Source organism: Macrotis lagotis, chromosome 3 (genome assembly GCF_037893015.1).
Source record: "Macrotis lagotis isolate mMagLag1 chromosome 3, bilby.v1.9.chrom.fasta, whole genome shotgun sequence".
NCBI classification, from domain to species: domain Eukaryota; kingdom Metazoa; phylum Chordata; class Mammalia; order Peramelemorphia; family Peramelidae; genus Macrotis; species Macrotis lagotis.
This window is the reverse complement of record NC_133660.1, coordinates 38,674,785-38,689,044: the sequence shown is the minus strand read 5'-3', so window position 1 is coordinate 38,689,044 and position 14,260 is coordinate 38,674,785. Positions and strand designations below refer to the sequence as shown.

Genomic DNA, 14,260 nt, shown 5'->3' with positions numbered 1-14,260 from the left:
AGAGTCTGTCCGTGTATGTGCCCATTCTCAAAGCAGGAATAGAACTGTCTAGACATTTCTCTCCCGAACTCACACACCACGCTGGCCCTCATTCAATCCACAGGGGCAAAGCAACCCAGAGAGTACGGAGCCCAGGGCTGCCCTTGCCCACCTGGCCTGACCAGGAGTTGGCTTCATTGACATGCAGCCTTTACTTACCCACAACTAGCACGCATTTACTCTCTACAGGATGGCGTGCAGGCACTGGAAAGGCAGAGGTGAGAGAAAAAAGAAAGATCCTAGGGTCCCCAGGGGGCCTCCAGACCAGGAGTGGACTGATGCCATCTCAAACCAGCTCCAGAGAAACAATTGTTAGAGTTTCAGTTGAATGTTTATGCCTCAAAAATTAATAAACTTTACCAACCAGTGCTCAATTTATCATTTTGCTGATTGTCTAGATGCAAGAAAGTGATAGGAAAAAGATTAGAAATTCAAGTTAAACTGAAAAGTGGGTCCTATGTACATTTTTTCCAGAGAGCCCATTGGTAAACATTGACCAGTCCAGCCTTCCTTCCAACTTGAAAATTCTATGATTAAATGAGATTCAACTGTGAAGAGTGCTTCTCTCCAGAAGGAACTGCGGCCTGCTAGAGACTGAAGGGAGACTGAGCCCTTAGTCTGGTTCCCTCACGCACAGAGTTGGGGCACAGGCAATCTGGAAACATTTTTAAATACCAGGAACCTTAGAAATCCTGCAGTATTAGGCCTGGGCTACAGACCTGAAATGGGCCTTAATTCTTTTGGTAATTTTTCAGTTATTTCTAACAGATACAATTACGGATGAATGTTTTCATTGCTTTCTCTAGGTAAGCAGAACATACTCTGAAAATCCCATGATGTTCCAAGAACCTTTTACTCCTTCAAATGCAACTGTTGCAGATCTTCAACAAGTGCTGGGGAAATGCATGGTAAGCAGTCTGGGAGCCGGATGGGCCTCTTTGGCGCAGTGGCTCCCATGATCCTTTACAAGTGCCTCAAGGTGCCCCTTTGAGATAGGGAAAGGTAACAGGATGATTGTGCCTGGACCCCTTGGTACCAGGGTTCTGCTCCCATTCAAAAGTCCTAAGGTGGACCCAAGAGATCTCTGAGGAGCTCACCAAGCAGATGAGAATGTCTCCAAGCCTTCTTGAATAAGTGTAACTGTATAACTGCAGGGGAAAACCCATCTCCTTGCCCACCCTGGCCATCTGGTCCTGGGCCAGGCAGTGTGCCATCCATTGTTGACCTACATACCAAGCCTCTCCACCTTAGTAGAATCTGCCACCATTGCTCCTCACTGGCAAACCCTCCAGGCTCCAGGTTAAACCTTTGCCATAAGGGATAGGATTTTAGTGGCATTAATAATAACTGGGATTTCTGTTGTGCTAAGACTACACAAAAGGGCAGGCTGGCCCCTTGTCATCCATTTGTATTCTATTGTCAAACATCAGTGTGTGGTAAGAGCTACAAGTATTATTTTGTTGTTGTTGTTCTGTTGTGGCCAACTCTTCATGATCCAATTGGGGTTTTCTTGGCAAAGACGCTGGAGTGGTTGGCCATTGCCTTCTCCAACTCATTTTACAGATGAGGAAACTGAGGCAAACAGAGTGAGGTGACTTGCCCAGAGTCACACAGCTAGAAAGGGTCTGAGGCTGAAGATGAGTCTTCCTGACTCCTGACCCTGCCCTCTATAGGTATTATTACCTCCACTCTAGGAAGAAGAAGCTAAGGCTTAAGGAGATTAAGTGACTTGCCCAGGGTCACATAATCAATAAGGTTCAGAGAGGGATGGACAAGGCAGAATCTATAAGACTTGGCTACTCGTTGGATGGGAGAGGTGAGAAAAGGAGAGAATTAAAAATAGCTGCCTAGGCTGTGAATCTGGGTGACTAGGAAAGACTCTGGAAGGGGCAGAAATTTAGTAGTGATAATAATAACCAACATTCATATGGTACTTTGAGGACTTACAAAGTATATTACCCACATTGTCTCATTTGATCCCCATATCAGTAATACATAATAGTAATAGAGTCCTGGAAAAATTGTACAGAAATGGGGAAGATTGAGAAAAGAAGAGAATGATTGAATAACCTGTGGAACTTCCAGAAAGTAATGGATAGGGGCAGCTAGGTGGCGCAGTGGATAAAGCACCGGCCCTGGAGTCAAGAGTACCTGGGTTCAAATCCAGTCTCAGGCACTTAATTATCTAGCTGTGTGGCCTTGGGCAAGCCACTTAACCCCATTTGCCTTGCAAAAACCTAAAAAAAAAGTAATGGATATCATATAACTGGAAATGCTGGGTAGAAAGATTTGGGAGTCCTGTAGACCCCTGGAAAATGATGGGTGCTTTTAAGAAAGCATTTGTTGAAGGGGGGGGGGGCCCAGGACCAAGGTTTTTACATCTTCATGGGAAGAGGGCAGGAGTTGCATTATGATCCACCCAAGGAGACTAAGAGGTCAGTACAAGAGGGAAGGCAGGAGAGAAAAGTGCAGAGAAAGAAGCCAAAGAGGCACAGAGGCCATGGCAGAGGCCTCAGAGCATCACTGTGTAGAGAGCCAAAAAGAGAGAGCCAAGAAAACTGCCAAGATCCTAGATAACCTTCAAAAGTAAATGAAGGGTGGAGGAAGGAAGGAAGGAAGGAAGGAAGGAAGGAAGGAAGGAAGGAAGGAAGGAAGGAAGGAACTGAAAACAAATTTACTAAACTGTAACTATGTCCCAGGCCCTGTGAAACACCAGGAATATTAACAATAAGCAAGTTAGACAGTCCCTGCCCTTGGGGAGCTTACATTCTAATGGGAAAGGCATCAGAGAGGGGGCTGGTGAGTGGTGAGGCAGCCTGGCTCTGGGAAAGTTGCAGTTGAAGCTCACCTTGGCAGAGGCCAGGGGTCCTTGGAGAGAGCCATTGAATGGTCCAGTCAGAAGCCAGATTATAAATAAATGCCGGGGGTGAGGGGGGGGGGCGGTGTAAAAAAGTGGAAGAGTGATTCCAGAAGTGGTCTTGTATAGAGTCTCTTCAGGAGGGGCAGCTCTGAACAGTGAATATGAACATTTTAATTATTTATTGCATAACTCCAAACTATTAGATCAATTTATAGCTCCACTAACAGTATATTATTATATTTGTTCTGCCTTTCCAACAAAATGCATAAAATATATGTGAGTCAACACACTGAGCCACCCTCAGAACTATCTATAAGGGTATGTGTAGACACACACAGCACATACATATTTACATGTGTATGTATGTTTTCTTCTATCTATACACTGTGTATTATATGTATATGTGTATACATTCAGTTACACAACATTCTTTACCAAACTATATGAGCACAAGTTAATTGGAGAGCTACACATTACTCATAGTTAGGTTGTGTCAATGTAATAAAAAAAAAAGACTACTTAAATTCTTTAATTCTATAAACCTATAGATTTACAAACTGAGTACATGAGTGAAGACAAGGTAGGGGTGGTCACTCAGCAAAGGTGAGAGATGACAGATGGACAGGGTCTTGCTGGTTCCTCCTCCCAAATTTTGAGTAGAACTTTGGGTACAAACTTGATTCTTGAAGCTCCTACCAGCCCTTGGGCTTGACCCATTGGAGGGACCCTTGGGTCTTCCCTTGGATTGGAAGGAGACCCTCCAGGCAAGGCCTGTCTCATTCCTCTCCACTCTCTACCACTCCCCAGGACTCCCTGGGCATCTTCACTCCATTCATATGTTGTCTTCCCCCATTAGAAGGCAAACTCCTTGAGGGCAGGGAAGGAGCTTCTGTTCAAATTTGTATCACCTGGCCCTGCCACAGAGGGAGTTCTGAGAATATGGACAAGTGGTCAACAGGATGGGGAGTCAGTCAGTAGGCATTTATTAAGCTCCGAGGTTGGGCCAGGCCCTGACTAAGTCCAGGGGTACAAAGGAAGAGCATCTTCAGATATAGGAGACCAAGGCGAGACCCAAAGGACTGCTTCACAAAACTAGACAACTCATTCGGAGGAACAAAGAACCTGGAGTCTGGAAGGAAATAATGGGAAGAAAGTCAGAACAAAGAGGGCCTGGCACTTACAGACTGAAAACTACTACATCACCTAGCACTTCTCATCAAAATTCTTTGTTTGTCTGCGTGTGTGTGTGTGTGTGTGTGTGTGTGTGTGTGTGTGTGTGGAGAGTTTTTAGTCAATGACCAGAACAGAACAAATCATCAGACTCAGAAGGCCCCTAACTCCCCAGTGGAGGTTAGAGGACCTGCCTCAGTGAAGCCATGTGGACCCTCTCTAGTGTTCATTAATGTGGCCTACAAGAGATGTTGCCAGGAATCAGACAGGGTCAGTCTCCTCTAGACTGCAAACTAGGGACAGCTAGGTGGCACAGTGGATAAAGGACTGGCCCTGGGGTCAGGAGTACCTGGGTTCAAATCTGGTCTCAGACACTTACCTAGCTGCGTGGCCTTGGGCAAGCCACTTAACCCCATTTGCCTTGTAAAAAAAAAAAAAACCCTAAATAAATAGACTGCAAACTGCCCTCTGGTTGCCTTCATAGACAACCACAATGGGAACAGCCCCGGGGCCATTCCTCTGCCTCAGTGCCTCTCCGGAGCTCTTTCCCAGATTGGCTCCATAGTGGATTCCAGACCAGGCCTAGTGAACTAACGCACCAAAGGGAGTCAAATGAAGTCTTATTCCTCCCAGATTAATGTTCTACATTTCTCAGCCCAAATGTTAATCTCTTTCCCAAAGGAAGCCAAGACAAAATAGAGAGGGAGCGTTTGTGCTTTCCTTCCATCCTCACTCACCATCAGTACAGCTCCCATGAGACGCAGCCTTGTCTTCTCTTTTCCCAAACAGAACTTTAAAAAACAAAACCGAGGCAAACCAAACCACCTTTTTGTGAAGCTTGGCATGCCTCACAAGCCTCAGCTCATTATGGGTTTTTAACACTCAGAGCACTGTTTTTATAGGACTGACCAGGCCATACTTTTTGTACTTATCCTCCAGTACCTGCTCTGGCTCCCACCTTCTGTACCTGTCACCAGCATCATCACTAATCCTTGACCAACTGCCCCTGCCAAGCAAGTAAATTCCAAGGCCCTAGGAGCATCTGCACCCTGAAGAACTACAGCCCTGCATCTCTCCTGTCCCCCCCACGTCAGTCCAGGGAGATGATCAGAACTATTAGAGTCAGCCAGCCTGGCTCCCAAGAACTGGTTGCTAAATATTCAATGTGAGGGTTTACACCTCAGAAGTCAGCCCATACTACAAATTAAATTGTGATTTACTGTTTTGTTGATTGTCTAAAGTTAAGAAAATTATGGAAGAAGATGTTGACAATGGACATTCAACCTAAAAATAGACCGTGCTTCCTCTTTTTCCCCCTAAGAGTCATTGATTAACAATTGCCAAAACATTTACCAATACATCAATTTACATTGATTAAGCATTTACCAATACATCTACCCTAGAAGCAATACTTCAGAAGAGGAGACATGGCAAGTTCCTCCCAAATGGTGTAGCTGCTCACCCTCAACAATCCTCAACAGCCACAGCTAATGACAACATCCCCCCAAAGAATGCTACTGATGCCAAAGCCCTTGGCATTGTCCAGTGATTCAACATAAAAAAGCCACTATAATTATTTTCATGACAGAGATACTTAAGAAGAGGCATGACCCTCTGCTTTGCAGCTGCCCCCTAAGAACCATGGGCCTTGACATCCAACATGGGGTTGAAACTTTTCCATTCAAATGAGAGCTCCCAAGAGCAGGAGTCATTTCCACTTTTGTGTTCATATATCCAGAGCTTAGCACAAACACTATGGTATAAGCATTAAATAAATGCAATTTCATTCAAACAATCTTTATAAAATGTAATTTGGTCATTACATCCCTTATGAATCCATACCAGTCTCTCCTTTTTCCTCCTCTCAGGAATTATTTCTTTTTGTGTCTTCAGAAGTCATTCATTCATCTCTTTGGGACTGACTTCCCTTAGAGTCAAGATATGTGAGATCCAAGGGCAGCTAGTTGGTGCAGAGGATAGAGCACCAACCATGGAGTCAGAAGGACCTGAGTTCAAATCCAGCCTCAGACCCTTAATAATTACCTCATTGTGTGACCTTGGGCAAGCCACTTAACCCCATTGCCTGGCCAAAAAGAAACACACACACACACACACACACACACACACACACACACACACACGAAAAGATACATGGGATCCTGCTTATATTTCTTTTGATATTTTGCAATCTGTTCTCCCCATGTCCTGGGTGTATCTCAGTCCATGCCTGGTTTTCCCATCTTTCGCTGTCACAGTTGAAGAGTATCCATTTCCTCGAGTTTCCAACATTTCCACTAGAGGAACCAATTACTTCTTGTGGAGTAGAATCAGATTCAGAAAGGCAGACCCCATATCATTCCCTCTACCTTCTGAAGGATGGCATTATTACCAAGTGGCACTGATGCCAATAACCTGATCCAGTTCACTAAAAGAAGCAGAGCTTGTTAAACCCCTGACTTCCAAGGTCATGTGCTCCACCCAACAACAAAGAGACCTCCAAGGAGGTGTGAGGCTTGGTCTGGTTCCCAGAAACCTAAAGACCTTGAGTCCCTAACTTTATCCCTATCTGGGTAGCAGTTCCTTGTCATTTAGTCTAAGGGGTGAAGGCAGTTCAAATGCATCCAATCATACTAGCTCTCATGTCCCTGGTATCACTCAGAAAACACCTCCTTCTGCATTGGGTCAGCTGTGTTTCATTAAGCCCTCATAAAAAGAACTCAGCACCATGGCTCAGCTCCAGAGAGAATATATGCAGTTTTTACTCCAAGGTATAGACTTAACAAAAGGAATAAATCATTTTATGATAGCAGACTTCCTGCCCCAAAGTTACACTCAGTTTCTCCTTGACTCTAGCTGCCCATGGTCTCAGACTTTTAGGAAAGACAGATCCACTGGGAGCTCCAGGGCAACAAGCCAAAAAGTGTTCAAGTCATCCTGCATAAGGCCCCAAAGACCTCAAATTCAAGCTGCATGAGGGACTTGGGATGTTAGGATGACTTCATTTCTCCTGTTCCTTTGACTTGTACTAATTTTGACCTAAGAAGACAAAGGTGCTCCACCACATTATACATATGGGAACTATTGGTTATAGCAAATGGAGAAGTTTTGTGCATAAGTTCACTTACCTTGGCAGCATACTCTCCAGGGAGGGGCACATTGATGAGGTTGATTCACCCATTGCCAAGCTAGCTGGCAAAGTGTTTGGATAGCTCCAAAGGAAAGTATAGGATAGAAGAGGTAGAAGAGGCCTACCAAATCGAAGGTCTACAGAGTCATTGTGCTGACATTATTGTATTGCTATGGAATCTGGACAGTGTGCCAATGCCATGCCAGGAAACTGAAGCACTTCCATGTGAATTATCTTAGGAAGGTTTTGGAGATCACCTGGCAGGAGAAGGTACCAGGTTCTTTCTCCAGCTAAAGTGCCAACCCTTCAAACTCTAATGTAGAGTGCAACTTCAATGGTCTGACCACATTGTTTAAATGCCAAACGGATGCTTGCCTAAAAGACTCTTTTACAGACAACTCATGCAAAGCAGGCAGTGATAATCAGGAGACATGAGAGTCAGAAGAAACGATACAAGGACACTCTCAAGGTCTCCGTGAAGAACTTTGGAATTGACTGCATGACCACCCAACATAGTGTGCCCTCATGAGAGAAGGTTCTGTGCTCCATGAACCTCAGAAAGCTCAAAAGAATCGAGAGATGTAGAAATTTAGAGACATCTTCACCCAACTGTTCATATAGTTTTATTTGTGTCCAACCTGTGGTCAGCACTCCAAGTCTGTATGGATCTGATTGGCTCTGGTGGGACACACCATAGCTTGATTCCAACTTAGCAATGCCTGTTGGTCCTCTTCAAGACTGAGAAGAAATGATGACAACTGAACCAACTGTTTAGCCTGGGCCATCCCCTAGACTTCTGTCACCTTTGCCGCAAGAGCCATCTCCTTTCCAAAGACACTACATTCTCATAATGACTTGGTTCTATCCTTCTATGCTCTTCAAAAAACCCACAGCTCATCTACTCTTGCTGCCGTCCACTACCCTGTCTGCCTCAGGCTGACCTTCATCTCTGTTATCCTGCTTCTTTAGAATCGAATCCAGGTCAATAAATATTGTGCCTACTATGTGCCAGACACTGACCTAAGTAACAGAGACAGAATAGTAAAAAGACAGCCCTGCCCCACGGTTCTTACAATCTAAAGGGAGAAATGATACACAAAAGGAGTCAGGAAAGGGGGGAGAGCTCTGCCAAACATGGGGCATCTTGTTTAAGGGAGTTGAAACCAAGTAAAGCATCAGACGCTGAGCCCAATTTCTGCCCTCCAGAGGGAAAGACACTGGCAGGAGTTTGGTCCTCCAGTCTGAGGGGAGAGGAAGTTGAGAGAGATGAGATCAATCAAAGCTTGTAACAATGTGATGGTGAGTTTAGAAATGATGAAGGACCAATTTGTCCCCTAGCATTGAAAGCAGGCAGAGCAGCAAATGCAAAGAGGAATCCTCCTTAGCAGGGTCTGCAGACAGAGCCCATGTGAATCCACTGAGGAATAAGTAGAACCATAATTACAGAGGCAAATAAACTGGCCCTCTTGCTGGACTCCACCACCACCACCACTGCCACCACAGGACACTTTCATGTTTCATCTCCATTTCTCATAGCATCATCCAGCAAAACAAATTTCCACCTTGGACATGTCCAAAAATGTTTGTCTCTGGTAGTGAGTCTTCAGTCCTCTGGACTTGAGGCTTATCTTATTTCTAAAGCCTTTCAAAGTGATTTTTCTTAATGATAGTCCCTGTATAAATGCATCACTAATAAATAGTTCTCCTAGTTCTGCTCACTTTGCTCTGCAGTTTCTAGTCATCCCAGTTTTCTCTGAAAATATCTATTTTGCTATTTGTTATGGAACATTCATAATATTCTTTTATTGACACACCATGATTTGTTTAACCATTCCAAGTAGGAAATCACTGCCTTAGTTTAAGTCTGGGGCTTCTACAAAAAAAGCTACTGTCAATGTTTTTGTACATATGACTCCTTTCCTCCCTTCTTGGATCTCTTTGGGAATAGGCTTATTAGTGCTATTGCTATTAGCAGTTTTCTTCAATGCTCTGTTGGAATGATACTTTCTACATTTTAAGCTTTTCTAATCCTCCCCAGATGCTGATTCCTCCCTCTTGATAAATTTACCTTATATTTATCTTATACTTCCTTATGTACAAATTGTCACCTCCACCACAATGTGAGCTCCTATTTCATTTCTGTCTTTGTTTTGCCAAGTCTTTGGCACAATGCCTAGCTCATAGAAGTGGCTTAATAATAATTGTTGACTGATTGATTTATGGATTAGATATATAACCTAGAGAGAAAATAAGACCTCTATTATTATCAGGTTAACTATTAGCTAGCTACCTTAGTTCCCCTTAGCAGAGAGTATCAACCATCATACTCTTCTCTTCTCCCTTCTTTTCCTCTGCCCTTCAGCCTTCTGAAACAGATTAGGATTCTCCTCTGTTCTTCAAATGTGTTTTCTTACTAGGTTTCACACTTAAGACTTTTTTTCCAGTTATTCATGGGATACTTTCATTGTCCTTGGAAAGCCTAGAAAGTAGAGAAAGATTTCTCAAAACTTGTGCTTTCCCTTTATGGAGAGAGGAATACCAGCCTAAGTAAAAGTCATTTGGCTGGGTCCAACAGTGCAAATCAATGCAATATTAACCTTGATCTCCAGTCTTACCCTTTTTAACATCTTTATGCTTACTCTCTTTGGCACCTCCTTTACATAAATTCTTTTATTACCAGGGGTTAGCATACACACTCAATTTTCCTTTTATTTCTCTCAACAACTTGCTAACCTTGTCCACTTAAGTTTGAACCCTTTCTTAAATGGAGACTAAATAGCTTAATCTTATAGAATTGTGCGTCAAAAAACAGCTCAGAGAAGCAATGGATAATGTCATGGAAGAAAATGACCAAAAAAGGACAAAATACGTAGAAACTTTGGGATATGGCCAAAATGTCTATTACTAAATACCTTCAACAAAAAAGAAAAAGAACAGGACAGTGAACAGGCCATGCAACTAAAAAGAGAGAAGCAACAAATCAAAACTAAAAACAAAACAAATCCCAAAATCAGAGATTAAAAAAAATCGAAAGCAGAGATTGTAGATCTTCCTAATAACCAATAAAGTAGGGAAATCATTGATTAATCAAAAGAGAGAGGAAAATCAAACTGCCAAAACCCCACGTGAAAAAGAATTCAATATTGAAAATAAAACCAAGGAAACTACCAGAACTGTCAGATCCAATTTTATCCAACCCAACTAATAAACTAAATAAATTGGTGAATAGTTAGAAATATGAAAATGTACAGATGAACAGGACCAAAAGAAAGAATTTAAGGAACCCAACCACCAGGTGTGCTATAGCACACTCATGATCCTTCCTACCCAGGAGTCAGGTTGACAAGTTTTCGAGCTTGGGAGTCCGAGCAATAAAATGAACTCCTAGGCTTGAAGGCTGCAAAAACAATGATTATGTAGAATTTAGATTTTATTTATTATGTAAAAGTTATATTTTATGTATTATGGAGAATTTAGATCTTATTTAGATTATTATTTTATTTATTTTAGTTTGTTTTGCAAAATACAACAACCATTTATGATGAAAAACATTGGGGGGGAATGGATTTTTTCTTTCATATGGTAAATAGTATGTTTATTGGACCTATGGTAAAGCATTTCAAGTTTGGGTTGGTCTGATCAACCACAAACTGGAACTTGTAACATGGTGATGTCTTTTGGGGTCTTCTTCAATGATGAAGGACAAGAAACAACCAAGTGTCTTTGTAAAACCAAGATCCAGCATTATCTGGAATGGAGAAGTACTAGGAATCTTTTCAAAAGATCAGAAATAAGTAAGATATCCATTATTATTTTATATAGTGCCAGAAATAGTTGTTGTAGCTATAAAACACATCAAAGAAATTGAGGCAGTAAGCACAAAGAATCAAGGCAAGTCATCAAAAATTTATTAAGCACCTACTATGTTCTGACCACTCTGATAAATACTAGGATACAAAGAAAACAAAACAAAATCAAACAAAAACCAAAACAGTCTCCGCTCTCATGCAGTTCAGCCTAATGGAGGTGACAGTATGCAAACAACTAAGGTCAAAGAAGATCTAAATGCAATACACTGGGAGGAGTCTCAGAGGGAAAGACTAGGAAAGGCTTCTTCCAAAAAGTTAGGACCTTAGTTGAAGAAGTACAGCCAGGAGAACAAGGAGAACAATGGTCCCAGAGTACAAGGATGGGAGAAAAATGGAAGCCGATGTAGGAAGGGGCCAAGGAAGGTTTGAAATTGGATTGCAGAGGACAGAGGGAGGCCCTGGAATTTACTGAATGAGGGGGTGATGGTCTGGAGCATAGATAAAGTGGGGAGCAGGCTAAAGGCTTAAGTGTGAGAGGATGAAGACCTGTACAGGATGATGGCAGAGTCCAAAGAGAGATGGGGGAATGTTCTGAAGTAGATGTTCTAAAAGTAGAAAGAGCAGGAATTAGCAACAGATGGAATGTGGGAGTTGAGGATAATACCTAAGTGTTTGAGCCTGTGTGACTAGAAAAAGAGGGGTGCTCTGGAAAATAAAAGGGATGTTGGAAGGAGATTTGGGGAAGGGGGAGATCATGAATCCAGCCTTGGGCATGTTGAGTATAAGGTATCTCTGGGATGTCTAGTTCAGGATGTGAAACAGGCATTTGGATATGTGAGATTTGAGGTTCAAACTGAACAAATAGATCTTAGAATCATATGAACAAAGGTGATCATTGAAGCCTGTTGCTGATAAAATCATTAAACAAAAGAATATGGATGGAGACAGAAAGGCCCAGGATAGAGTCAACGTTTAGTGGATATGACCTTTGAGATCTAACCAAGAATAGAGAACAAGGTGAAAGTCATGGCATGAAAACCCATTATCAAAAGATTGTCAAGGAGAAGGAGAAGATCAACAGTTTCAGAGGTTATAGAGTGTAGAAGGATGAGCACCAAAGAAAGGCCATTAGATAGGTCAGCTAATATGCCCAAAGAGCAATAAAACTGATCATACCCTTTGATCCAACAATACTAATACAGGCACCTATATCCCAAAGAAATCATAAAAATTGGGAAAAGTCCCACATGTTCAAAAATATTTATAGCAACTCTTTGTGGTGGCAAAGTACTAAAAATTGAGGGGATGCCCATCAATTGAGGAATGGCTGAACAAGTTGTAGCCTATGAATGTGATAGAAGACTACAGTTCTGCATCACTAAAAACAAACTAGATGATTTTGATTACATTAAATTAAAAAGCTTTTGCACAGATAAAACCACTGCAACCAAGATCAAAAGAAATGTAGTAAATTGGGAAACAATCTTAACAACTAGTGATTCTGACAAAGGACTCATTTCTAAAATATACAGAGAACTGAGTCATATTAAAAAAAAGCCATTCCCCAGTTGACAAATGGTCAAAGGATATGCAAAAGCAATTTACAGATGAGATCAAAGCAATCTATAGTCATATGAAAAATTGCTCTAAATCATTACTTATTAGAGAAATGCAAATTAAAGCTTCTCTGAGGTACCACCCCACACCTCTGAGACTGGCCAATATAACCAGAAAGGATAATTATCATTGTTGAAAGGGTTGTAGGAAAGCTGGGACACTATTACATTGTTGGTGGAACTGTGAACTCATCCAACCTTTCTGGAGAGAAATTTGGAACTACACCCAAAGGGCAACAAAAATGTGCATACCCTTTGATCCAGCAATACCACTACTGGGTCTATACCCTGAAGAGATGATGAAAAAGGGGGGAAAACATCACTTGTACAAAAATATTCATAGCAGTCCTGTTTGTGGTGGCAAAGAATTGGAAATCAATGGGGCGGCTAGGTAATATAGTGGATAAAGCACTGGCCCTGGAGTCAGGAGTACCTGGGTTCAAATCTGGCCTCAGACACTTAATAATTACCTAGCTGTGTGGCCTTGGGCAAGCCACTTAACCCCGTTTGCCTTGCAAAAAAATCTAAAAAAAAAAAAAAAGAATTGGAAATCAAGTAAATGTCCTTCAATTGGGGAATGGCTTAGCAAACTGTGGTATATGTATGTCATGGAACACTATTGTTCTATTAGAAACCAGGAGGGATGGAATTTCAGGGAAGCCTGGAGGGATTTGCATGAACTGGTGCTGAGTGAGATGAGCAGAACCAGGAAGACTGTTCACCCTAACATCAACATGGGGGTGATGATCAACCTTGATTGTTGTGCTCATTCCATCAGTGCAACAATCAGGGACACTTTGGGGCTGTCTATGATGGAGAATAGCATCTGTATCCAGATAAAGAACCGTGGAGTTTGAACAAAGTTCAAGGACTATTACCTTTAATTTAGGGAAAAAAAACTGATATCTTATTATCTGATCTTGTTATCTCTTATACTTTATGTTTCTTCCTTAAGGATATGATTTATTTCTCATCACACTCAATTTGGATCAATGTACAACATGGAAACAATGTAAAGACTGATAAATTGCTTACTGTGGGGGTGGGGGAGGGAAATAAGATTTGGGGAAAAATTATAAAACTCAAAATAAATAAAATCTTTAATTAAAAAAAACGACTACAGTTCTGTAAGAAATCGCGAGGGACTTGTCTTCAGAAAAGCCTGGAAAGACTTGCATGAACTGATGCTGAGTGAAATAAGCAGAACCAGAAGAACATTTTACACACTAACAACAACACTGTGAGATGATCGACTCTGATGGACTCTGCTCCTTTCAAAAGCTCGGAGATCAAGGACATTTCTTAGAGACCTGTTATGGACAATGCTATCAGAAAAATATGGAGTCTGAATGCAGGGCAAAGCAGACTAGGTTCACTTTTTTAAAACTTAGTTTTTTCCTTTGTTTCTCATGATTTTTTCTTTCCCCTTAGTCCTAATTCCTCTTTTACAACATGAATAATATGGGAATATGTTAAACACTTTTTTTTTTAGTTTTTTCTAAGGCAAACGGGGTTAAGTGGCTTGCCCAAGGCCACACAGCTAGGTACTCCTGACTCCAGGGCCTGTGCTTTATCCACTGCGCCACCTAGCCGCCCCTGTTAAACACTTTAAAAAAAAAAAGTTTAAAAAGGTTTTTAA

At 41.9% G+C, this 14,260-nt stretch overlaps 1 protein-coding gene across 3 annotated transcripts in view; it reads left to right on the top strand.

Annotated features, from left to right (window-relative positions):
- LOC141517492 (uncharacterized) overlaps positions 1-14,260 on the top strand; it is a 61,263-nt gene that overhangs the window by 8,293 nt on the left and 38,710 nt on the right. For 2 of the 3 annotated variants that reach the window (XM_074228537.1, XM_074228536.1), the window contains exon 4: positions 846-947. In XM_074228537.1, coding sequence (XP_074084638.1) covers positions 846-947 — 102 coding nt within the window. Of the gene's footprint in view, positions 1-845; positions 948-5,008; positions 5,851-14,260 lie in introns of those variants that run through there. The other variant, XM_074228538.1, reaches the window with a different exon arrangement.